Source organism: Parus major, chromosome 7 (genome assembly GCF_001522545.3).
Source record: "Parus major isolate Abel chromosome 7, Parus_major1.1, whole genome shotgun sequence".
Lineage (NCBI taxonomy): Eukaryota > Metazoa > Chordata > Aves > Passeriformes > Paridae > Parus > Parus major.
In genome coordinates, this window is record NC_031776.1 from 12,141,591 (window position 1) to 12,166,449 (window position 24,859).

Below are 24,859 nucleotides of genomic sequence, written 5' to 3' on the forward strand. Positions count from 1 at the left end.
CAACACGTAACTGTATTCCTCCGCGATAGCGAGCCACGAGGTAGCTCCTCACGGGTCGGCTGCTGCAGTGCAGGGCGTGCAGCGGACGGGACACCAGACGTGCGGAAAAGCGTCGAGGTAATAAAAGGGAGGCTGACTATAAGCCCTAGGAAGGTTTGCGGCGTTAAAGGGATTTTGTGACATTGTTCTGTCGCCACACCCCGCCCCGCTGGCACAGCGGAAGTTGCCGGAGTTGGGCGAAGAAAGAGGCGGAAAGGGACGGAAATTGCCGAGGGAAGGGCAGTGCGTGTGACGGTGGCCGAAAGGGCTGTGGGCTAGTGGAGGAAATTTCCCGTGACACCGTTCGCCCGATAGTTTGCCGGAAATACCCGAAGCAGTTCGCTCAGGAGGTTGCCGAGCGCGGATTGCCCTTTCCGGAGATTGACGAAGAAGGCTCCGGAGATAGCCGAAGGAGGCTGAGGGCAGCGGCGGAAAGGCCCGAGGTCGCCGCCACAGAGGCCGAGGCGGAGCGCAGCCGTCCCCCGGCGCCGCCGCCCGTCCCGCGCCAGGTAACGGCGGTGCCGCTGCTCCGGGCAACTCCGCCGCCGCCGCTCCCGGTGTCCTTGACGGACCGGGCGCTGGGCCGGGGGCTGCCCGGCGAGCGGCGGCGCCTCCAAGGTGACCCCCGCGCCGGTAGCGCTGTCGCCGGCCGTGCCCTCGGCCCCGGGGACTGCGACACCGGGCCCGCCGCTGCCGAGCTGCGCCGTCCGGTCTGTGGGGGAGCGGGGCCGGGGCCGGCGCTCCGCTGCAGGCGGAGAGGCCGCTCGGTGTCATTCCTATGTGCTATGTATAGATGGCTAGAGAATCGTATCTTGCGTTTGAAGGAGGTAACTCACTCTCCCATAACTGTACATATAGGCGTGCATACGTGCTCCTTTGCAACTGGTGCAGAAGTTCTTGATTTGCCTGTTTAGAACTTGCCAGCAACCATTTGAACTGGTAACAACAGTGCTGTTTTTCTCTCTTACCAAAGCACCATGCTTCGACTGCTTGCTGTCCCCAGGACTTTAGCTGGGGTCACCCAATCCTCCAGAGTATGTGGTAAGTGTCTGTAGTTTATATCTGGGTCTCTGGTGATAAATGTTTATTGAAGGGCACATATACATACTCGGTTTACAGGCTAAGGGATTCTGTGTTGCACTGTTGGTAGAATTGCGATTCTATCAGCACTCTATAACTAAAATCAGGAGTGGGAGGGTCAGATGGTTTCCATCTAGCACTAGATGAAAGTTGTTTTTCTTTTCTTTTTCCATGTCCTTCAGGGCGTACAACTGCAACAGCAGCCAGCAACCAAATAGAGGTGTTTGTGGATGGCCATCCTGTATTGGTGAACCCTGGAACCACAGTACTGCAGGTGTGGGGAATGGCATTCTCAGTTTTCTGGGACTTGCCATCTCACTTCTTGGCAGCATGTTCTGTTCCGTACAGCAGAAAGCCACTTGTCTTTACATTGTTTCTTACTATTCTTTAGAGGTGTTTTAACTGACTGTGATGCAATTTAATGTGGCATAAATCCTTGGGGGAATTCAGTGTTTGAAAAAGAAAAGTATGCCATGGTTCCTTGAAAGAAGATTCATGCAGCATCATTTCCAGCTGCAAAACTTTATGCAATGCAGTAACAGACTTTGATAAATTCTGGTTGAACTTCTGTCTCTGAACACTATGTGACCTCTTTCAGAACCTGTACATTTTGTATCTTTTTACAGTGTGTCTTGGGTAAATGAAGGGATTGTCTCCTTATAGTTATTATGATTCAGAGTGCTCTTCCTTACCTGCTTTTATTATTCTTGGTGTGGGAGTAAAGGGAGCCTGAATCTCCCAGCCTGTACTGATTATTGTTACTTTTCAGGCTAACATTTCAAGTAAAGCTTTTTTTTAAGAAGCCATTAGATGGGGATGTGGTATAATGAGTTAGAACATTGAAGTACACAATTTATTTCAAGATATAGCCCTTGCTCTTGGGATGCAAGTTCCTAATTTATGTAGGCATTAGAATGCCCCCAGCAAGAACCTAGTGTAAATTTTTCTTAAATGCTATTTTTTAAATAAGCTTTTCAGTTTTGTTAACGTGGCTTTTTTTGCTTATGGTGAAAATTGTCAGAAAAACTAGATCTTGTTAGAGCTTTTTTATTAAATTTGGGGGTAATCTTCTGGTAGTCATAGCTATAATGCTGTAGCATAGGTCCCATTAGCTGTGGGGGTTTTATGCAGGAAAGGCTGTCTTCCTCTCTTCTCTGGAGGTCTGTTGGCTCTGTCCTTCTGTCTCTTCTTCTGTCTTGTTGTCTTTGAGTTTGGGGTCTGCTGAAGTTGAAGATTGTCTGTTCTGGAATACCTTTATACAAAGTGTCTGTGTTGTTGAATTATCAGGAATCATTATGCCCATTGTTGCTCTTTTTATGTTTTTCAATTTTTACTTTATTGCACCATTCTTTAAAGAGTATACGTGTTCTTTAAAAAGTTACTTGTATTGCTAGTGCCCTGTTGCAAAGAATTCTGTCTATTATTGGAGGAAAGAATGAAAGAGAGGTCAGTTCTCATTTCCTCAATCGCTTACAAAGACTAGAGAAACTGTATTTGTAATTGATATCCTGACTATTTTTTGCTTCGTCACAATTTTTTATTTATGGTCACTTCTTAAGATGAAAGGTCAAGTGCACTCTATTTGTGAGTGTTACTCTTTGAAAAGCTGCATAGTGTCTTCTGAGGTGGAACTGAAAAGTCTAACTAATAGATTTAATTTTCCTTTGTTTCTTATTTTTTTATAGGCCTGTGAAAAGGCTGGAGTTCAGATACCTCGTTTTTGTTACCATGATCGTCTCTCTGTTGCTGGAAACTGTAGGATGTGTCTTGTGGAAATAGAGAAAGCTCCAAAGGTATTATTTATGGAACTGCAATATGGAATATGCAACATGGAATTCAATAGGAATTTTTTTCTGTGCTTGGGCCTGCTTTAAGTCTTATAAATAATTGTTGTCATTCAGCTGCTAAAAACAGTTTTTTCTCATCTCCCCTCTGAACTGCAGTGATTGCCTATGAGTAGAGTCAGTTCTCAGGTTATTATGGACTATCTTGCTCTTGGACATGAACATTTGATAGCTGTGTGTTTGCTGTTAGATGGATTTTATGCTTTGTAGTTCAAGCTTCAGCCACACATTTTCAGCTGATACTACATAAATAATAAATTTCAGATACTGTATGAATTTAGCTGTAGGATTGGTACCTACTGGTTCATTCTATGATTGCAGTTAGTAGTTTTTATTTTAATGCATTGACATCTGTTGTGAGATAGTTGATTTCAGGAGTGAACATTGTCTTCAGCAGTGCTAAAAAATCTGTGCACATTCTTTTGGAGTTCAGTCTTGGATTACACATTTAGACTCACACATAAAATTTTTTAGCTCACCCCAACTTCAGTTCCATAGTTTGATGTTTGTGTCTTTGGAAATGTTGGGTTATCACTAAAGGTAGAAGTCATGATGTGATTGAAAATTAAGAGGGATTTGTTTACTAAGCAGGAGGTTTTGTTAATCTTGCAATAATCTTACGAAGAATTTTATACCAAAGTTTAATACAGTCTTTGTGCAAATAAATGTCTTGTAAATGATTCATACTCTGAATTTCAGTTCTAAAGGTTTTCCAGATGTCTGCTAAAGCTCTTTGATTTGACTTGGATTACATCTGACATTCTTAATGCTGTAACTGCTTGAATTGGGACCAGGAATTGTAGAATTTTTAACTTTAAATAAATCATAGCTAATTTAACCTTTTTATATAGCAGATTACTAATAAATGTGGCTTCTAGTGACTTTATTGTGGTGATTACAGCCCGTTGCTGCTTGTGCCATGCCAGTTATGAAGGGCTGGAATATACTGACAAACTCTGAGAAGTCCAGGAAAGCAAGGTACCTTTCTTTTAGCCTCCTTTGGCTGTTTAGTTGTACTATCTGCTAAATGATGTTGACAATAACTTCATTTTCTGAACCTAACAGAGAGGGTGTAATGGAGTTCCTGCTGGCAAATCACCCATTGGACTGTCCTATCTGTGATCAGGGTGGAGAATGTGATCTACAGGTACAGCATCCAATTAAATTGTGTAGACTTGGGTATAATGCTCTTATCTTGGGTGAAATTGTGCTTTCCGGCAGCCTGGATATGTGTATGTTCTATTGTTTGTTGTAGGACCAGTCAATGATGTTTGGCAGTGATAGGAGCAGATTTAGGGAGAGCAAACGTGCTGTGGAGGACAAGAACATTGGCCCGTTAGTCAAAACCATCATGACTCGGTGTATACAGTGCACTCGATGTATCAGGTAAAGTCCTTCACTTTCACTGAGGAGAGTACTAAGCAGGCATATTTGTGTCAGTTTCTTACTAGTGAAGGAAACCCCATGAGGGGTAGTCAGTTCTTAAAACATTACTTTTCTGATTGTACTTAAAAATTTTATTTCTGTTAGTGACTGATAGCTGGTTTCCTGGAGCTACCAGACAGGAAATAGAGAAAGATGGCCAATGCATGAAAGTGAATTCAGAGTTCTGCAGGGCAGAACTGGTCCCATGGTGTTGGTGCCAGAATGGATATGTGACTTCCTCAGCCACAAGTTGTAAGATTTATTTATTTTTGATAGCCTCTGGTAGCTATATTTATGCTGTTCTATAGCCCTAGAATGCTGTACTGGCCAACTGGAGCCAGATGGGAAAGAATACAATGTATCCAACTAGTTTTAGAAAGAATTTGTTAGTTAGGACTAATCTTTGACTCAGTTTGTGTAATACAGTGGGTACTGAGCTGCTGTGTCTTTTGATACAACTCCCTCTAGTTTTTGTAGCCCTTTCTGAATGAAATTCTGCAGGTGGTACTGCCTGTGATGGTGCTGACTAATGCATCTAAACAATTGTTTTCTTCTTTCAGGTGTACAAACTAATGTTTTATCTTAAGAAAATGAGATGAGGGCTGAAAAATGTTCTGTGTTGCAGATGTACATTCCAGATGTGTTTCTCCTTCTTTGTGCACCTACCAGGTTTGCTAGTGAGATTGCAGGGGTAGATGACTTGGGAACAACCGGAAGAGGAAACGATATGCAAGTTGGTACTTATGTTGAGAAAATGTTTATGTCTGAGTTATCAGGAAATATTATTGACATCTGCCCAGTTGGTGCTCTTACCTCCAAGCCATATGCCTTTACTGCACGCCCATGGGAGACAAGGTAGGTGTTGTAACTCATAGTGAAGACAGCTTTCTCTGTTGTATACTTTGTCTTAGAATATGTCCATCTGTGATACCAAGGGCTTTCTCTGATTTTTATTTTCTGTGTTTTTGTTGTAGACTTTCCCATAGAGTGAATCTAAGACAAATTTTGTTACAGCTTATTTAAGAAAAGGAAGCATGTTATAGCTTGTAGACTGTTCTTCCCTTATTTTTGCCCTAAAATGTTTTGGACTTGCAGGTTGTGCTGATTGCTTAGTAAAAGATGCGTATAAAGGAAAATACAAAATCGTTAACTCACTAATTGGTAAGGATATTATGTAAAATATCTTGTGAAACTAAGCTGTTCAGTCTCAGTGCAGTTCACTGTGTGATTTTCTTAACTAGTTGTTTAACCCTAAACAAGACCTGAAACACATTCAAGAGACAAAATCACAGAACGTTAAGGGTTGGAGTGGACCTTGAAGATCATTTAGTCACAACCACCCCTGCCATGGGCAGGGATGCTTCTCACTAGATACGGTTTGCTCAAGACTTTATCCAACCTGGCCTCAAAAATAGGAACGTGCTGGTTTGACCATCCCAAGGATATTCCAAATCCCCAAGAGCTGTTGTAATTAGTCTGGAGGAGCAGGGGAAGGCGGAGGTAGGTGCCTCCCCACAGATCGGCTCTCCAGAAGGCGGGGGGTGTAATTACCAACCGAGTCCGCTGGAAGGCTCCCGAAGCACGGAGCCTTGCACTGCGTGCAAGTACTGGATCAGTCTCCACCAGCAATTTTGTCCTGTCACAAACCAGTGGCACACTGTGACAGAATTACATCCTTAACCCACCTTCAAGAGATGAGAAACACCAAACAAGGAACACATCCAGACAGCAAGGTGTTAGGTTACATAACACAGCTCTGAGAACATGTGCAGCAACTCCGAGACCAGTACTTGTTAAAGTAATACAATGAGTGCTTATAACAAATTTGTTTTCACAACCTCTGGTCAGATCTGTAGTTACTTCAACTCTTCATGCCTCACACTGGATGCTTTAAAAGACTGTTGTGATTTAACTCAGCAGGCAGCTAAATACCACAAAGCCAGTTGCTTATTTCAGCCCCCCGTGGGGCATAGGAGAGAAAACCGGGGGGAAAAATGTAAAATTTGTGGGACTGGGTGAGAAGCTGTAAAGTCCTTAATGTGGTGTAAATGTTGCTTGGCAACAACTAGAACATCCCTGTGTTATCACACTATTCTCACTATAAATCCAAAATACATCTCTATACCAGTTACTAGGAAGAAAGATGTCTCTATCCAGGCCAAAAATAGGACACTTGCTGCTTATATATGAAAGATTGCAAGTGATTTGTTTGTTCTTCTAAACAGGAAGGTAGAGTCCATTGATGTTCTTGATGCAGTTGGAAGCAACATTGTAGTGAGCACGAGGACTGGAGAAGTGATGAGAATTTTACCAAGGCTGCATGAGGATATCAATGAGGAATGGATATCTGACAAAACAAGGTGTGTGGATGTGCTTATAACCATGTATGTTTATGCACACATTAAAGGCACATTTTGCAGAACCAGAAATGTGCACAGTAGCACTGACTTTGCTGTTCAGCTGCTGGTATTGTAAAGCTATAGTGAAGAAGAATAATTGATAAAGTACGTTTTTTAGTTCTATAATTGAAGTCGCTGAACTTCTAATGTTTTAACTTTTGTAACATTTTTTCACAGTAATTTTTATTTCTATTACTGATTTGTGTGTTTTTGAGAAGGAGAAGTTAAACTTTCAAAGGAAATATTGCTTGGTTTTCTCTTTTCTAAAAGCTTGCAATTAGAAAATTCACAGAATTATACACAATTATCTTTGTCTTTGCTCTTTTGTAATATTCTTGGTGTTCACTTAGGTTTGCTTATGATGGTCTGAAGCGTCAGAGACTTACTCAGCCAATGATCAAAAATGAGAAAGGAGTATTTGTTTATGCCTCATGGGAGGATGTATTAGCTCGTGTTGCTGGTGTGGTAAGAACAATTTTCAATATAAGTAGTCTAAAATTAATTTCTAAAGCTGGATGTATTATAAATATTAATATCAAGTGAGTTATATTAAAAATAATTTTTTCTTTAAGGTTAGAAGGGAACATTTGACTGCAAATCCATTGTGTTTTCACTTAAATTTCTTACTTTCACTAATAATTCCTGTTTCATGGATTGGACCTTTTAAAGAACTTTTTTCTTTTCATGGGTTCATTTGGAGTATTGGGAGAGGAATGACTTTTTTTAAAATAGGAATGTAAACTGTTTCTTCAGAAATATAGGAGGAAGCAATTTTTCTGAATACTCTGATCTATCTGAAGACATTTATTTTAAATTTATTTAAACTGTGCCAACACCACTTTTGCTATCAAAGACATTAAGTCTGTATTACTTATATCTGAATTGTGCTTTCCTCAGTGGTTTCTCTGCGTGGTGATTGATTCTGCAGCTCAAGTGAAGTGCTGCATGACTGCTCTGGATTTTGATTAAAAATTTTATGTGAGTGAAGTGGAATTGAATAACTGTAATTGAGCTTTCCTCGAGGATGTTTTTGCCCATGGTACAGTAGCCCAGTTTGTTACAAAAGCTGCTTCTTCTCAGATAATACCTTTGAGTTAAGTTTACTACTACTACTGTGTTACAGGAGTTTGTATTCTGTCTGCACTGTGGCTTTGTTAAAATAAAAGCATTCACCAACCTTCCTCTCTCAGCACACCAAATGAGAATTAGCTACATCTGAGTGGTGACTCAAGGGGGAGAGACCTGCATAGAATACAGAGAGCTCTTCCTTGCTTACCATGCGTTCTGAAGGGGCTGGAGTTGCTGCCTGGCAGGAATCAGACACCACTGATCTGTTCTTGCTGCTCTAGGCCAGCAGTTGCACTGCTGACTTCGTCACACCCTAATATAACAGATATTTACCTGGGCTAAGTGAGAATTTATTTCAGTGGTTTCTTTTGTTTATGTTTATACTTCCTTTCTCTCCAGCTCCAGGCAGTGGAAGGTAAGCATATAGCAGCAGTTGTAGGAGGGCTGGTGGATGCAGAAGCACTAATAGCTCTGAAAGATCTACTGAATAGAGTGAATTGTGATACGCTCTGCACTGAAGAGATCTTTCCTACTGCTGGAGCTGGGTAAGAGGACAGGCAATGTCTATCTGTAATTAGTATGTTAATAGACTTTCCAGTATGCAGATCATCTCATGGCAATATTCTGAAATTAGCAAGGATAACAATTGCTGATGCATTAGTAGGATTTATTTGAATTTACAGTACTACCACACACATAGAGAGTATTTATGGATTGTGAGTTGATTTGTAGTCTCTACACCAGCAAGGGCTGCACACTTGTTGTACTGAATGTACAGCTGCTGCAGTTTAACAGTGAGTTACTGAAAGCCAGTTACATGCTCTTGTGACCTGAAAAAGTCTATTTCTGTTTGTGGTGTGAAAACCTTAGTACAGTTATGATTAGCAGTTTGGATTGAGAAATCTTTCTTTTCCTGAGATGAAAAAGTATTTTGAGCATCTACAATCTTTACCATAGCTTCATTCCTTCCCTCTACTGAATTCTCATCCTCTTTGTTACATCTCGTTATAGCACAGATTTACGCTCTAACTACCTGCTGAATACCAAGATTGCTGGGGTGGAGGAGGCAGATGTCCTCCTTCTGGTTGGCACCAATCCACGCTTTGAGGCACCACTTTTTAATGCTAGAATTCGAAAGAGGTTGGTATTCCTTGGTGGCGAATAAGCATGTGAATCCATCTGGATTTGATACAGTGATCGGAGCTGCAGGCAGTAACTTGAGAGTGTTCATTCAGATGGGACCACTGGATTTAGTTCACCTTTTAGTAAAGGGAATGGTGATTTATGTGTGGAAAAAGGGTAGTACCCTGTAGTGTAGAGCTAGCTCATTCTCGCTTTGACATTTTACATTAAGTTCATCTACTCAGACATTTATCCCTTTGTTTCATTACACAGATACCTCAAATTTTCTATTTTATAGAAGTCTGTTAAATCATATTCCTTAAAGATTTATTTTCAGCAGCAGTTTATTGCTTTTTGTATTGTAACAAATCAGATGTGCTGAGTTTAGGAGCAGACATTTCAGTTTAACCTTTTCTTTGCCAAGGCTTTCCCAAACTTTTGAATGTAGCTAATTCAGTTTTAATAAGATATATCAGTATGAGGCTAATGAGGTCTATAAAAGCCCTGTCCTTCTTAATGCTAGGATCTTTGAAAATACATAATTTTAAACAGTAATGGCATTGAAGTTTTGAAAGGAGGAAATGCTGTGAGACTTTTGAATGTATATTTTCATGTATTTTTATAAGTCTGTGCCATGAGAAGCTGCAAAAAAGAAAGAATTTCTAACCAGCTAAATTTTTCTGTGTTTATCTAAGAAATAAGTAGATTTCTAAAACTGAATTGGCAGGAGCTTGTGGGGAGGAGGGAATTGAGTTGTGAACGTGTCATGTAAGGTGTGTTGCTGTATGGTTTCTGGGATAGATCTAGAGAAATAATCCTTCTAAAAAACCTAGAGGCTTACTTAACAGTCAGAATAAAGCCAAACTCCATCTTACCAAAATGATGAATGCCATTTAAATTCCTTTGCAATCCTATTTTAAGTTACTGCTGAAGTTACAGTTGGTGGCTTTGCTTGGGTAAAACTCTGTATTTCCTTAATTTTTATAAAACGTTTGTTGTATTTTCAGCTGGCTTCACAATGACTTGCAAGTGGCCCTTGTTGGCTCTCCTGTGAATTTGACCTACACATACAAACATCTAGGAGAGTCCCCACAGATACTTCAGGACATTGCTTCTGGCAAACATGCCTTCTGTAAGGTACACAGAACTTAAGAGTGTGACTGTGCAATTCCACAGGTATTGAGTAATAATCTGAATTCCTCAGAGACAGATTTGAAGAAAAGTACCATGTTGTGGATGGGGTTATTTGCTTTTAATCAAATGCAGAGATGAGGTAATGATTAGTGTGCACCAAGTATGTATAAACTGTGTAATATATTCAGGTGTGTAAAACTTTGCAGTACGGGAAACTCCTGGGATATTTCTTGACATAAAACAGCTGTTTCAGGCACTGCTGTTTCCATTTAAATGTATGGTTATTGAACATACAGTTCTGTACTAACAAGATAGTTTCCTGCTTACAGCAGCTTCTCTTGGCTTTATCTCTAAATGAAACAATGACCATTTTGGAACCGTACGTTTGCATGGAAGACTTGTGGAGAAATTCGGGGATTTATTACATTATCTGTGGCAAGAATTGACTTTGTAGCTGTGGCATGAATTTCTGATTCTTGGCTTCCACAGGTCCTCGACCATGCCAAAAAGCCAATGGTGGTGGTGGGCAGTGCAGCCCTGCAGCGCGGTGATGGAGCTGCCATCCATGCTGCTGTTTCCACCATTGCACAGAATGCCAAGACCAAGAGCGGTGCTGGTGATGATTGGAAAGTCATGAACATTCTACACAGGTTTGCTTTAAAACTTTCTTAGGAGCAGCTTGCTTGTGCATTGTGCTACAAAGGTTACCACAATGTATGTGTATAGGTTGCTTCATATACCCCCAAGCAGCTTATTGGGTTAAAACCTGTAGGGAATATAAAAACCAGAAATACAAGCTAAACTTCTTAAAAAAAGTGTTCCTTTACCTGACTCTCCATGAGTTTTATTTATTTATGATATTCAAATGTAGAATTTAAGGTTTTGATTTAGACATAGAATACAAGAGAGCTTAATAACATCTACCAGAGTGCTCAGTAGGATGCACAGCAGGCCAGTGTCACTTGCTAAATGACTGCATTTTATCTAGAGGAAGAAAAACAAAATGGCAAGAGTATTTAAATAATATTCTCGTATAGAAATACCTAAAAAAAGTTTCTTCATTTGGGTTATTTTAATATTCCTTTTACTATGCAGCTTCTTAACTGACTAGTTAATAGAAAGGTTTTAAAGATTTTCATTTGAGACCTTTTGATCTTAGCTATTCAGTTTGTCAGGATATTACTCCCTTTAATAGACAAGCTTCTCTTTGGACAGTCCTTCACCACTCCCTTTCTAAAATTCTGACTGTCAAATTGACTGTCTTTGTAAAGGAGAAATTACTTCACCAAATGTAATGGCTCTCAATTCTGGAGACTCAACAAATTTCTCCTGACAAAAGCAGCTTCATTGATGTAAAAAGGGTATAGTTAGAGCAGGGCTTGGTCCTCTGAAGGAAACTCAAATATAACATTCTGTTGCTGAAACTGAAATATTTAGTACCAAAATGCTGATGAGTTAAAGAACACTCACAATACAAGTGTGATTTGGCAGTCTTTCATTTTGACTTCTGTACTTATGGTGCACCATCCGTTCTACCTTAAGTGTAAAAAGCAACTTAACTTACTGCAACCTCTGTGTCTGACTCTGTCAGACAAAATGAGTTACATTGGAAGATCTGTACTCTAAAGAGAATCTTTTTTCTTTTAAGTAAGACTGGGACCTGATTGTGGAGGATTATGCAAAACTGTTGCTTTAGAAAAGGAAGACTGTGAGAAAATGAGAATTATGATTTTATTATTTTAAAAGTATTTTTATGTGTGAGTAAATGAATAGTGATGAAATAGTGGTCTTAAGTCTTTGATGATTTTGAGCAGCTGATGGCCCCAGAGTTGGTCTTTCATCTTCCACGTGAGTGCCCTAAATTAAAGAAATGCCATCTGCAGCATTAAGCTTCACCAATGAGCTGCCTGCCACTAGGTCCTGACTTTCACTATCTGCCTTTATTTTTGCTATCCCATCTTAAATAGGTGAAATTCCCTGTGAAAACTTCAAAATTGTGTCAGGTTGTCAAAATGCAAAACTAACTGATACTCTGTCAAAAATTTCAGCAGCCTTTGAGCTTCATGTTTGTCTTGTTACTATTAGGAACCTCTTATATCCCTTCAAAATATTTAATCAGAAAAAGAAGTTACGTTGGTTCTGATGGGAGAGGGAGAATTCTGAAATTGCTTAGTCATGACGTATTTTTTCCTACAGGGTTGCAAGCCAAGTTGCTGCTTTGGACCTGGGTTTCAAACCAGGAGTGGAGGCAATTAGGAAAAACTCTCCCAAAGTATTGTATCTCTTGGGAGCAGATTCAGGTTGTATAACACGTCAAGACTTGTCAAAGGACTGTTTTATCATTTATCAAGGTAATTAGCGTATATAAATTAAGAAACGTTGCTATCTTAATAGCTGGAGGAGTTGTTGGAAACAGTGGCATAAAACCCTTTAAGAAATTTTAGCCTTTGTTTTCTGCCAGGAAAGGGAACTTCTAACACATAACTGAGATACTGGTTACCTGTTTCTTAGGTAAAGATGGGAAACTGTTGATGAGTAATAAGGGGATACAAACCAGTATAGGGCTTCTGAAATAGAGCTTCAGACCTGGCAGGCAAAACAGCATTAGTTTGCAGCTGTTCTATCATACCAAAACATAAACTTATCTTAATCTAAGAATCCTTGTTCAAAGAGCCTCCCAAATCTGAGTTACTACAGAGACAGAAGACCACTTACTCCTGCTTGTTGTCCATTCATTCTCCCCAGAATATTAGCCAAGTAAGACCTCAGAGCAGTCAGCCTCATGGCTTCAGATTACTGGCTAGGCAAAACTTAGAAAATCCTTTTTTTCTGGGAACACAGAAATTCTGTCTTAGTAAAGCATTTATTTTGACTTACTTTTGTCTCACATGTTTCTTCTTTCTATGCATTTAGGGCATCATGGGGATGTGGGAGCTCCCATGGCTGATATTATTCTCCCGGGAGCAGCGTATACAGAGAAGGCAGCCACGTATGTGAATACTGAAGGTCGGGCCCAGCAGACAAGGGTAGCAGTAACACCTCCTGGGATGGCAAGGGAAGACTGGAAAATCATTAGAGCTGTCTCTGAGGTACTTTGCTGCTATAAATTGCTTCTAATAAAAGTACACTGAGAGGTTAAGTTCCTTTTTGTAAACATTTCCCAATGTAAAAAAAGGTAGCTTTTCAGGGAAGCACATAGTTTTAAGAAGTATGTTCTGTATTGAATCCTATTTTAATTCTGTGAGTTAAATCATATTGTTTCCCTTTTGAGGATAGCTCTAATACTGTCACTGTTGTATGCTGTTGGAATGCTTAATGTTTGAAGCTTTGCAAATTTTGCAGGTCTCTGTGAAGTGCTTTAGGGAAAGCTGGTGGGAACATGCAGTTTCTTGCTTTTTAGAAAGAAAACAGCATGGCCCCTGAGGCCAGGATCTGATATCATTAGATGAGGTCAAATATGTGCTCACTACTCAGGGGGAGCAAGATGCATTGATAATTGCATCAGCTTTTATCTCATTTGGTGGTAAGGAAAATGGAAGTATGGAAGGAGAAAAATACTTCCTTTATTTTTATCCTTTGTATAGTAAACAGGACAGCTTGGTTTTTAACATGGGGAAGTGTTGGCTACGTAGGCATCAGAGGTCCAACAGAACACTGACTTTGCTTCAGTTCGTGCATTCTAACTGCCTGTGTTTTCAGGAGTGTAGACATTTTCTCATTTTACTTTAGGGGTGTTAAGGCATTGGTAATCCAGACCACTTTGAGTTAAATCCTTAGACTTGATGGCATTTCTTTCTGTGAATCTCTTAGTTGGCTGGTTTGACCTTGCCTTATGAGAACCTCGATCAAATACGGAAGCGTTTAGAAGAGGTATCACCCAATCTGGTTCGATATGATGATGTGGAAGAAGCTAACTACTTCGTCCAGGCAAATGAATTGGCAAAGGTAAGCAAAACTGAAGCATATTGGCATGATTTAATGCTCTTATATAGCATAATGCTTTTTTAAAAATCTTCATATTAGTAGTACAAGAAGCATTTTTTGACCTAGACTGAGTGCACTGAATGCAGAATTCACTAAACAAATGCTTTGGTAACAACCTTCTATCATATAGGTGACTTTCTTTTCCTTTCTTACCACAGCTGGCGAAGCAACAGCTTCTTGCTGATCCTCTTGTTCCACCTCAGCTCACAATAAAAGACTTTTATATGACAGGTATGTATAGTGTGATCTTTACATTCTGAAATCAGAACATTTTACTTAGCTTTACAGTAAGGTCCTTATGATTCATTTAAAGCTTTCTGCTAAGATATATAGGATTACAGTATTTTGAAGAAACAAAAATTTTTAGTAAAATTATTTGGAATTTACATAAAGCACAGTCTGTATTTTCAACTGAAGTGATTTTATTTATCCTCTTTGTATCCAGTCTTGTACTAAATTTCTTTCATATTGTGTCTGTGCACTGACAAGTTTGGATTTTTTTTTTACAGATTCCATCAGTAGAGCATCCCAGACAATGGCCAAGTGTGTGAAAGCTGTTGTTGAAGGTGCCCATGCAGTAGAAGAGCCATCCATCTGCTAGAGACTAATCAGACTGCTACCACCTTCTAGGTTTTTGTTGCAGTTAATTGCTGTGACTGATAACATTTCTTTTTCAAAATCTATTTGACAGGCCGTTGTATTTTTTTCTTCCTTCATTCACATTTCCATCACTTCAAATAGGCCCATCATACTACAGGACTGTTTTTGTCTGAAGGAACATGCAGCACTCAACTTACTGGACCCAGAGGCAGGGTACATGATGACTGTATACAAATAAATTATAAATACCAAGCCACCCATTGCCTCTGTAATTCGTGTAGCTCTTTGCTTGTTCCTTGAAAAGAAATCAGTAAGCAACTCAGACTCAGTTGATTTTCTAGGAACGGGTTTACATGGCAAAAGACTAGATTGTAACTTCTTTCCAGAGTATCCAGGTATGTTAATATTAAACCCTGGTCATAATGTGAGCATGCTATTTTTGTAAAGTACTTTTAAAATAGTTTGTCCCTCATACCTGGTTTATGTCAACGTTCAGACCTATCTCAGCTCTGGATACTTGAATGTTTCTTCATTTAGTTTCAGTACTCTTGGAGGAAATACAAATAATTTTGATGTGGAAAAAATGAAAGTAGCCTTCCTCATACTGAACTGCTTTAAAAATTAGCAAAAAGACTAAAGGCCTTTATACCAGTTCAGATATAGAAAATAATCTCAGAATAGTTTTTCTGTGCATTGATCTTTATATATAACAAAGTGGGGGAAGGGGTTGTGTATGCTATTTTTTGGTTGGGTGGTTGGGGTGTTTTATGCTTTAGAATAACTTCAGAACAGTGACTTTCTCCTCTGTATTATGCTGGTTAATGTAAATTTGGAAGAAGGATAACTTCCTTTTCAACTGGCTACTAAACTTCAGTTTAATTCTTCCAGGAATTCTGAAAATGAGAACAGTATCATAAAGCCATAATTTCCAACTGTATTATTTTTTTAAAAAAATGTTAATTTTGCAGGAGGAAAAGCTACACTCTTCAATGTAGAATAATACTGAGTGCATGGAGGAGCTGCTGTAGAAGTCTTAGTTTTCCATTTTTCTTCCATGCTCAAAATTTTTCAGTAACAAACATGTAACTTTTTAAAAAACTGATTTCCTTTTGCCCAGGAGAAGACTCATCCTGGTATATCAGAGTGTCCTCATGTGAGCTAAGTCTTAAATGGTGGGCATGGTTTTACTCAGCCTGCCATCTCCAATTACCAACAGGGGCAGGGTCAGTTCTTGTGGTAGTACAGAAAAGGGTAGCTCTTCATTTTATTCAGATACTGATATGCATGTTAGTGAGGGAGACTGCAGTCTGGTTTTAATGTGGCAGTTCACAGGACTAAGTACAGCATGAAATCCTCCTGTCCTTGTGGAATGTTACTTCTTTAGGAGGAACAGGGGTTTATTTGCACATAGCAAAAGAAAAATGTGTGTGACATATGCCAAAATGTTTAGGAAGAACGAGTGTAGTTGAATTCTGTATTCAGAAAAACATTTGGTTCTCAGGCTCCTAAGACGAAAACCTCTTTTCACCCCCGCCCCCATGTTGTACAAACACTGAGAAGTAACTTCAGCTGTGCAACAAGTCAGTTATCACTTCAACATTTATAAAGGTTCAAAAGCTTTACATGGTTTTTTTCCCTTAAATGTTGTAGCACTACTGGCATGCTTTTTGGTTTTTTGACAGCTACACATCCTTCAATTAGTACATATAGTAGATTCTTGTTTCTCTATAAAAACTGGTCCAGCCTTTATCAAGAAAGGCAAGAAGGGCAAGAAGTACATGTGGTGCTCTCTGTCCTGTTTCTACTTACTCTCTTTCCCACCTAACTAGTCAAGTACAGAATTTTTCAGCCAAATTTGGTAATAGCAACAAGGCTCTCCATAAATTTGATTGTTGGAAACTGAATAGGAAGGAGAAATCTAAATTAGCATTCTTATCCACTGAGTTTAGAGCGTAGCCCATCCCTTATCTCTTCTCTTTGCTCTGGTGGCTGGACACTTCGTGCATACGAGGACTTTTACCCAGCTACTGACAAAAGGATAAGAGTGGTCTGCAAATGCAGGGAAGTGACATAGGCTGGGCAAAATATTGGAACAAAAATTGCAGAAACAGGGCTATTCACACAACCTACCTCCTTGTTTAAGAGAAAAAGTTTACAGTTAGTGCTATTACTTCCTGGTCCTGAAGCTGCAACCTCAGGTTAGAGAATTAAGAAAATGAAGAGGTGGGGTGGTGGGAGATAAACAAGCTCTGAGTAAGTATTGTTCCTGATGGTTACGGTAAGGGCTGACCAGCCAGGTGCTAACACTGCCTGAGCCATCAGTGAGCTGATGCAGCTCACTGCCAGGTGCAAGGCTGCGGGGTGCCTTTATGCCGACTCCAGTGGGGTGGGCAGGGGCTTTGTTAGGCTTTGTTTTGGAGCTGAGCACAGCCCCGGAGGAGACGTAATTCCCCAAGTGCAGCCCTGGTTCCACCTGGTGGCTAACTGGCAGAACTTCTCAGCGGGTGCATCACCAGTTACCTTCAGGTGCAGTAACCTTCATCTCGCCTGCTCCTGTGCACTCCTGCTTGTACAGCCTGCCAAGGAACAGGAATGTGTCTGGCGAGAAATGGATGGGGTTGGTCATTAAGCGTCCTCCTCTCTGAGCACAGCCCTGTGTAAACAGGGCTCTTGTGTGCAGACTATTAATCCCAAACATGACTCAGATTAAACCTTGCCTTTTTGTAGTCTTGTCTTCAGCAGGTGTTCGTGGGAAGTGGAGAAGGCAAAGGGTCTGTTAATTCAAGGTAAAATCATACTCTGCAGTTACAGTTTCAAGCAAGTTTAGGCCAGGTGCATTCAGATTAAAGAGAAACTGTAACTATAACTGCAGGCAAATTTAAGCATCTAAGTCTAAAGCTGTGATTTCAAACCAAAAACCAACCAACCAAACAGAAAACACCTCAAAAAACAAACCTCAAACCCTGTTCAGTAGCACCTTATTGAAAGCACCACAATGGGTGCATCCCTCTAGTTCCCAAGAGAGGGTGTTTAAAACCCTGGGCAGTGTAGTGAGCTGCTTCAATAAAAGGAAACCTAGCAGAATTCAAGTCAAACAGGTATGTCCTCATGAGACTCTCAAATGTCCAGCAAAATTAGGCCAGTTATAAAAACAGTTGGAACTGACTAATTTTTAATGCATTTTGAAGCATAGCTCAAGGCAGAAAAGAAGGTGGCTGTAGCATTTCCCCAAGAAGTACAAGATTAGGGATCAGTGCCTCTTCTGAGACTGATAAGATTCTTGCAAGACAGTCTGATACATGCTTGACTGAGGGATGTGCTGTATTTTAATGTTGAAAAATACAGAAAAAATAAATGTAACAGAAAAATAGCTCAGGGTCATAGCTCTAAAGGAAAAGCAGGGTGGCAAACTGGCATCAGCCTAAATCCAAAGGGGTAAGGTAATATAACTTCATCTCTGTCCCCACAACCCTGCTCCTCATAAAATACTCCAAACAATGGCTAAGCCAAGACATCCTCTCCCAAAACAAGACAGTCTCCTAGTAATTTGTTGTGTTGTCCTTCAAATATGCAGTAAGATGAAATCACCTTTAGTGCTGAAGGTTTGGAAGATGAGTCTTTCAAGGCACTGACAGGACAAACAGAGAAAGTTCTGAGAAGCAAATGGATCAAAGAAGACTTCATGGTGACTACCAACATGGAAAAAAAGTAGTAAGTAAATGGGGAATTCTGGAGAGCAGCTAAGAGCTAAGGACTTCCCTGACAACTGCAGTAAGCTTTTTATAAGGAGTACAAGAACCACATAAAATGTCAAAATGCCTAAGTTCTCCCAGAATTACCTGAGGAAGGTAAGGAAAACTTAGTTCAGAAATGAACACCAAATCCTTCACTGTGTCTGTTGGTTTATACAGGTCAAGGCCCTTTCTGCTGTGTAAGGTTTTATCCAAAAGACACTTGCAGTAACACATATTAGTTGATGGAATGATGTCAGCAAAGTGTCCAAAAGTACCCAGGTTACTCCAACTTTCCATAGCTCAGCACCACAGAAAAATGACACAGACAAAAATAACCTTGTAATTCAAACAAAATAAGTGAGTCCATAATCAGCAAAGTCTGCTATGCTAAACACTGTTAACAATTATGTTTTTCTCCAGCTACATAATACACATCTAATCACAGTGCCTAACACTGAGAAGCCTACTGAGATTTAGAGGCATAAGAGGTAGTTAGAGACATCTCACTCAGCCAATGCTGAAATTTGAATGTATTTCTAAGAAATAGTTTAATTTCTTCTTGTCATCATCTGTACACCTGTGTTTGTTTGAAATGGATCAGAAATGAGAACCACATATCAAAAAGAAACATACTAAGAGCAAAAAACTTCATGTGTAACAAATAACTTTCAAAATCCACTGGAATCCCATGACCCTAGACACTAATTAATCCTTATACTTTGATGTTAGTTCAGCTCCAACTATTTTAGAAAAATCCAGTCCTGCATGCTCTTTATTTCTCAATTATCCATCACAGGATATTCCACACCTTTGTTGGAAGCTACTCTCAGAAGACTTAAGAGATGGTTGATTTGGTCCCGAGTGGGAATTCTCATCTTTACAACTTGCAGTGGTGAGCAAGATCCTCTGCAACCTGAATGTAAATGAATAACTGGACTAACAGCAGAGAGGACTGGTGATAAAGCGTGGAGCTTCTTAACCACTACAATTACAGTTAATGAAATACCAATAGACAGAAGCAGATAGTAAAAATACAATAGTATACTTTGAATTAACAGAGGACTTCCCAGGAAAATAGGATGGTATTAGAACATTCTGTTGGGACAGCTTATTCCATTCATTTGTCCTCTATTTAAAGAGGTCTCCACAGATGCCCAACGTACTCTGGACAACCTTCCCACAATTAACAGTCTTAGTTTTGTCTTTGCTGAGCTTTAGGAAGACAATACCATTTATTTAATGCAGATTAAAATACACATTGATAATGAAGAACAGATTAGTGAAGTCTTAGTTAATTACTATTTTCAGTACAGTTCACTATCAATTAATTATATTATCATGTAATAGCCAGCATATGTCTGCTCCCAATTGGTTAAATACTTCTGCAGCTATACTCCTACTGAAACCCACAGCAAAATTCCCATTGCTGAAAAAATCTTTAATGAAGCCTCTAAGACTCAGGAAAACAAGACTAGTCGTGTGTACTTTGTGTTGCTTTGCTAGCATTGGGGGCTTTAAACAAAGTCAAGCAAAGTTACTCTGTTGTACATTACTTGTCCTGTACTTTCCACTGTGCTATCTGCCACACAGGAGTGCACTAAAGCACAGGATTGAAGGAGTTTAGCAGCTGAATTAAGAAGCTCAATTTATGCCATAACTTGAGTATATTTTCTAGAGAAAAATCCTCAGATCCTAGACAGTATTTTAACATAAGGACTCTGGTTTGGAAAAGTGGCAAAAAGCATGCTGCTTATCAAATACATACAACTGCAGCAGAGTAACTGAAACCCAGATATGCAAGAGACAGCCATTGCTATAAAATTTCTGTATTAAAATTGTGGAAAAATAAGAATAAGCATTTTTCCATAATACTAATATGCTGGGATTTAATGGTTAGCTTTACCCCAGAACTTTACACTATTACACAAACTAACACCACATCACAGCTACTCAAGACATTGCTTAGAAGAATGTATCATAGCTTTGGGTTTTATTTAGTTTCTCCTCCTTTTCAGTCTGTAAATGCCTAAAGACAAGATCTTCTATACAAATGTGGCTCTTCAGATATGAAAGTCTTGAATTAATGTCTATACACTTAGAGTTTTTCTTCCCATTCACAACATTCACCTGCATTTTAAATAAATTGCTAATCCCTCCTGCAAGCATTTGAAAGCACTGGAAGTATTTTCTCAGTATGTGTCTTTCAAGAAATAATAGCAAGATGCTGACATTATAACACTATCTGTGGAGAATCCAAGAGTTTCACCACATGCACAGAGTCTTGCTCCAGTCATGCTCCAGAGATTCTTGAGGCTGTACTTGGGGTGCATACAACCTTGGGAGAGAGTCAAGGTTCATTTCTTGATGCAGCCTCCTCCAGTAACTAGTGTACAACCTAAAGCACCTATTTCATTGCTTTGTTAGACTCACAAAGCTTATTCTCTGCGTCACTGCCCTGTGTCTCACTACTAATACAAGTGAGACACATCAGCACAGAATGCCTCATTAGCCAGAACCTGTGATTTACAGAACATTAATGTTCTCTGACCACTCTGTGCTCAACTGTACATTTAGTTTACTGGATGGAGCAGTTGGTCCAGGGATGAGGACAATTTAAATCAAGGCAGACAGACCCATTCTGAAGAAACAGAAGTTCCAAAACACAATTCTCAATGTTGTACAGGGGAGCTTTCGTGCTTTGGGTTTACACACTGTCCTTGTACAGAAGTTTCAGAGTCCTATTTGTTCTTCAGTGTAATTTCAGAGCACTGCTCTACCCATCAAAATAATGTATGTCCCAACTTAAGAGTCTTGTCCATAAAGATAAGCAAGAATTTTTTAAAAAAATAATTTCATTCTACATTACTAAAGCTAGCAGACTGCTCCTTTAGGTTGTTACCATGTCACATTTTATTTTAATTTCATATTTTTATTTAAAACAATTAAAATAATACTTGCATTCTTAGTAAGTTAGTGTAAAGCAAATTACTCTCAGGTAAATAAAATTTTCTTAAATAAATTTATCTATCCGTAAAGTAAAAATTTCAATTTATCTGTTGAATGATTACACAATAATCCACATAACGAAGATGTGGCAAATTTTTCCTCTTTCTCCTCCTTAAAAAGATTGAATTCTTTTTTTTTGCACAAGATACTAAAAGTATCCAATTTCAAGTTTTCCTATTCCAAACTTCCACATTCAAAATGTTTCTCCTTTTGCTTGACATTAAGCTCCTGGCTTCACAATTAAAACACATCAAACAGATCTCAGAGTGTCACCAAAATGTGTAATGCTACTATGATGCATCTTTAAATTCAGGCAGCCATGTAATCTGATTAAAGTCAGTTTCTGCAAAGTCAAACAGCTAAGCCAAAGAAAAGGTTTAATATTGTTTCTTTGCTCAAGTGCATTCATAGCAATTTCTCTAAATGTGCTGAAGCATCTGCATCCCATTTAAAAAATACAATTCCAAGATACTAAGTGTGCTGTACAAATATTAAGAGTACCACAGACAGATGCAGCACAGATTAGTTGTTCATGGTGTGCCTCTCTTCCTAAAACACCAAAAACATCTTAATAGCCCAATGAAGAGAACTTGAACTGTAGTTGAATTATACTGAACTACTGAATTAAGTTAAAAGTAGCAATCCTCTTGTTTAGCACAATGGTTGTACAGAAACTTTGTACAGAAACTTGAATTTGGTACTCTAGCAAAATCCTACCAACTTGGTAAGAGTTTAATGCAAGCACTGCAAACACTTCTGAATTAGTAAGTGTTAGTAAGGCCTGCAAGCATTTGCAAAAACTGGGGTCTGAGAATTTGGCCCTTTATCTATCTATTTACAGTAAAAGGAAATACTAGTTTATGCTGTATTTGTTGAATTCCTAAGTCAATTTAGATAAATTATTTGCTAATAATTTTAGATATTTTATTTCTGAAAGTTTGCCGTTTTTCAATCATCCCATACCTGACCAACATTTGTAATGCCTTTTATTCCTGCAATAAATTTTAGGTATAAGATATAAAAGTAGTTTTTGTTGAAACAGCTTACAGAAAGCATAATCATACTTCATACTCTGAAGCATACAATAATGACTGGTAAAATTATCAAGGACCCTAATTATTGCATTAGCTCTATACAAAATGCAAACTCTTTTGAAATACAATATAGGATCAACATATTTGGTTTTTTTGTTGTTGTTGTTTTCCAACATCAGCAGAACTATGCATCTAACAGATTAATAACTGAAAAACAGAAAAAAAAATCAAATACCATAAAAAACCCTCCCATGCAATAATTCCATTGAACACAACACTGGATTATTAAAATGAGCTAGGTAGACTAACCATAATTTAAAAAAACTCCTGCTAAACAAAAACAATTTGACACAAAGACCAGCTGACTTTTAATTATATTTTAATTAAAACCCATTTATCTAAATGAAAAACCCACTATGAACACATGAACGACACTCACCATGGAGGCTGGGCAAACTCCAAGTATGTTTTGAAATGCGGATGTACCTAAAATTTTTTTTTTTTTTTTAAGATTACAAGAACTGAACTAAACCAATATATTTCAGATTTGGCAGGGGAGAGGAAGAGGTTGATAACATACTAAGTAATTCAGTACCCTCCTCCATATGACCTTAGTCTGCCTGCAGTTAAATTAGTCTATACCACCTGAATAATTTTACAGTGGAAAAAACATAATGTATAGCTCATTACTTTCCTAATTATTTCCTCTTCCTTCGGGACAAATAAAAAGGCATCTTTGAGTTCATCTCTGAATATGGTTGTGCATAATACTACTTCAAAAAGCATTACCACAGATCTGCTGAGTACAGTGATCAGTGTCTTCACCTATAGATACACTACAGCATCTGACGTTGTTTTGACAACATATAATCTATTTTTTACACTCTAATAAAAGAATCTGCAACAAAGAAAAATACCATTAATTTATATTACAAGACACTGTAGTATAAATTTATAGCATTTCTCAACTCTGTATGTAAGTTGGTATAATATATAAATATCAAAAACAAAGCCCCCCAATCAAAACAGTAACCTAAAAAGAACCAAACCAGATTTTTAGAAGGCTGCAAAGTGCTTTGAAAATATTAAAAACAAAACTCAACTGTTGCCCCAAAATTTCTTGCTATGAGTTCTGTTTTTTCACATCTTATCCTGAAGGGCAGACAATGCTAAATTTATGACAGCACAATTTCTCAGATATTTATCATAGGTTCCTCTCACTCGTATTAAATCCCCCATTGTTTCTCTACATGGCCTATTATAGAAAGACATAAAAAAGTAAAAATTAAAAAATATGTGTTTTTTTTTCCTACCTGTATATCCAGTTTTATTTACAACGCCTTGAGAGAGAAAGACGTTATGGTACATTTACACCAAACTATGCGACATCAATCTCAGCTGTTTACTAAGACTACAAGTACTAAAAAAAAGTTATACAAACTTTCATAATTACACACTAATTTTTAGAACCATCACACAATGAGAAAAAAGTTATCAACTTTATAAATACAGAAAAAAATTACATGGTTTTAAGAACAACGAAGTTACTAAAAATATATATTTTTACCGTACCTCCTTTAATTTTTTTTTCCCAGAGAGTTGATCTTTACAGGTTATTAAAAAAAATTAAATTCTTCAGCCACGAGCCTTTGTATTTTATTTTTATTTAAAATAAAAATTCACATAAATGATAAAATATTTTCTTTTGGCCATTTGGCTCCCTCCTCCAAATTGACACTTTATAAAAACCTTCTGTACTTTTTTTCCCCCTCCCTCTCTCCCTCTCTACTACCTCCAAGATGGTAGGAAAGTTGTTGTTTTGGAGGGCAGAGGAGCCGATCTCTGATGTTATGTCCTCTCGGTGCCTGTAGTGGTGCTATAGGAGGCTGCTGGCTCTCTTCTTGAGCAGCCCCAGCAGCCCTGCCTTCTTTGCTGGAGAATATATTCAGGGATTCCCCTTAATAATCACCTACCCTCTGAGCACTTTGTAGTTTTAAAATAATAAAGAGCCCCCAAAGCTTCCTCCCCACAAAAAGCAGGATCTTCTCAGAGACAGGGGGGCAGCAGCTCCTCAGCACAGAGCCCGAGCACATTCCCAGTCCCTCTGCTGGGGAGGAAACTCTGATCTGTCAGCCCAACAGAGGGAAAGGGGGGAGAGGAGAGAGAGGAGGGAAAAAAAAGCAGCTGGAAAGGTAAGCCAGGCCCGGCCTGCATCCCCGGGCTCGCGTAGCGCGGCAGGCGGTGCGGAGGGTGCAGGGTGGGCGGGGAGGCGGGCTACGCGAGGCCGGGGATCGGCCGGAGCGGCGTAGGCCGCAGTAGGGGGTGCGGGGAGCCAGGGGGGTTTTTAATGCTTTTGGGCGCCGGGAGGAGCGCCGGAGGGGGGTGAGACG

The 24,859-nt window shown here is 39.1% G+C and overlaps 2 protein-coding genes across 9 annotated transcripts in view; both read left to right on the forward strand.

Annotated features, from left to right (window-relative positions):
• The first annotated feature begins 3 nt into the window (after window positions 1–3).
• NDUFS1 (NADH:ubiquinone oxidoreductase core subunit S1) lies at window positions 4–14,953 on the forward strand. Of its 3 annotated transcripts, none has more exons than XM_015634660.3 (19): window positions 4–117; window positions 1,013–1,080; window positions 1,302–1,393; window positions 2,805–2,912; window positions 3,865–3,941; window positions 4,029–4,110; window positions 4,219–4,349; window positions 5,058–5,243; window positions 6,614–6,748; window positions 7,138–7,252; window positions 8,255–8,400; window positions 8,867–8,995; window positions 9,985–10,114; window positions 10,601–10,761; window positions 12,308–12,462; window positions 13,025–13,200; window positions 13,922–14,056; window positions 14,254–14,326; window positions 14,605–14,951. In XM_015634660.3, the coding sequence occupies exons 2-19, from the start codon at window positions 1,017–1,019 to the stop codon at window positions 14,694–14,696; spliced, it is 2,187 nt and encodes a 728-aa protein (XP_015490146.1). In that variant the 5' UTR covers window positions 4–117; window positions 1,013–1,016; the 3' UTR covers window positions 14,697–14,951. The 3 variants fall into 3 exon arrangements, with proteins under 3 accessions (XP_015490146.1, XP_015490145.1, XP_015490147.1); XM_015634659.3 differs by lacking the exon at window positions 4–117 and adding an exon at window positions 438–548; XM_015634661.3 differs by lacking the exon at window positions 4–117 and adding an exon at window positions 761–866 and having other exon boundaries at window positions 14,605–14,953.
• Window positions 14,954–24,258: 9,305 nt separating this feature from the next.
• Window positions 24,259–24,859, forward strand: part of INO80D (INO80 complex subunit D) — a 61,798-nt gene continuing 61,197 nt past the window's right edge. For all 6 annotated transcript variants that reach the window (XR_001522786.2, XM_015634818.3, XM_015634813.2 and 3 more), the window contains exon 1: window positions 24,259–24,661. The gene's annotated coding sequence lies outside the window, so the exon portion shown is untranslated. The remainder of the gene's footprint in view (window positions 24,662–24,859) is intronic.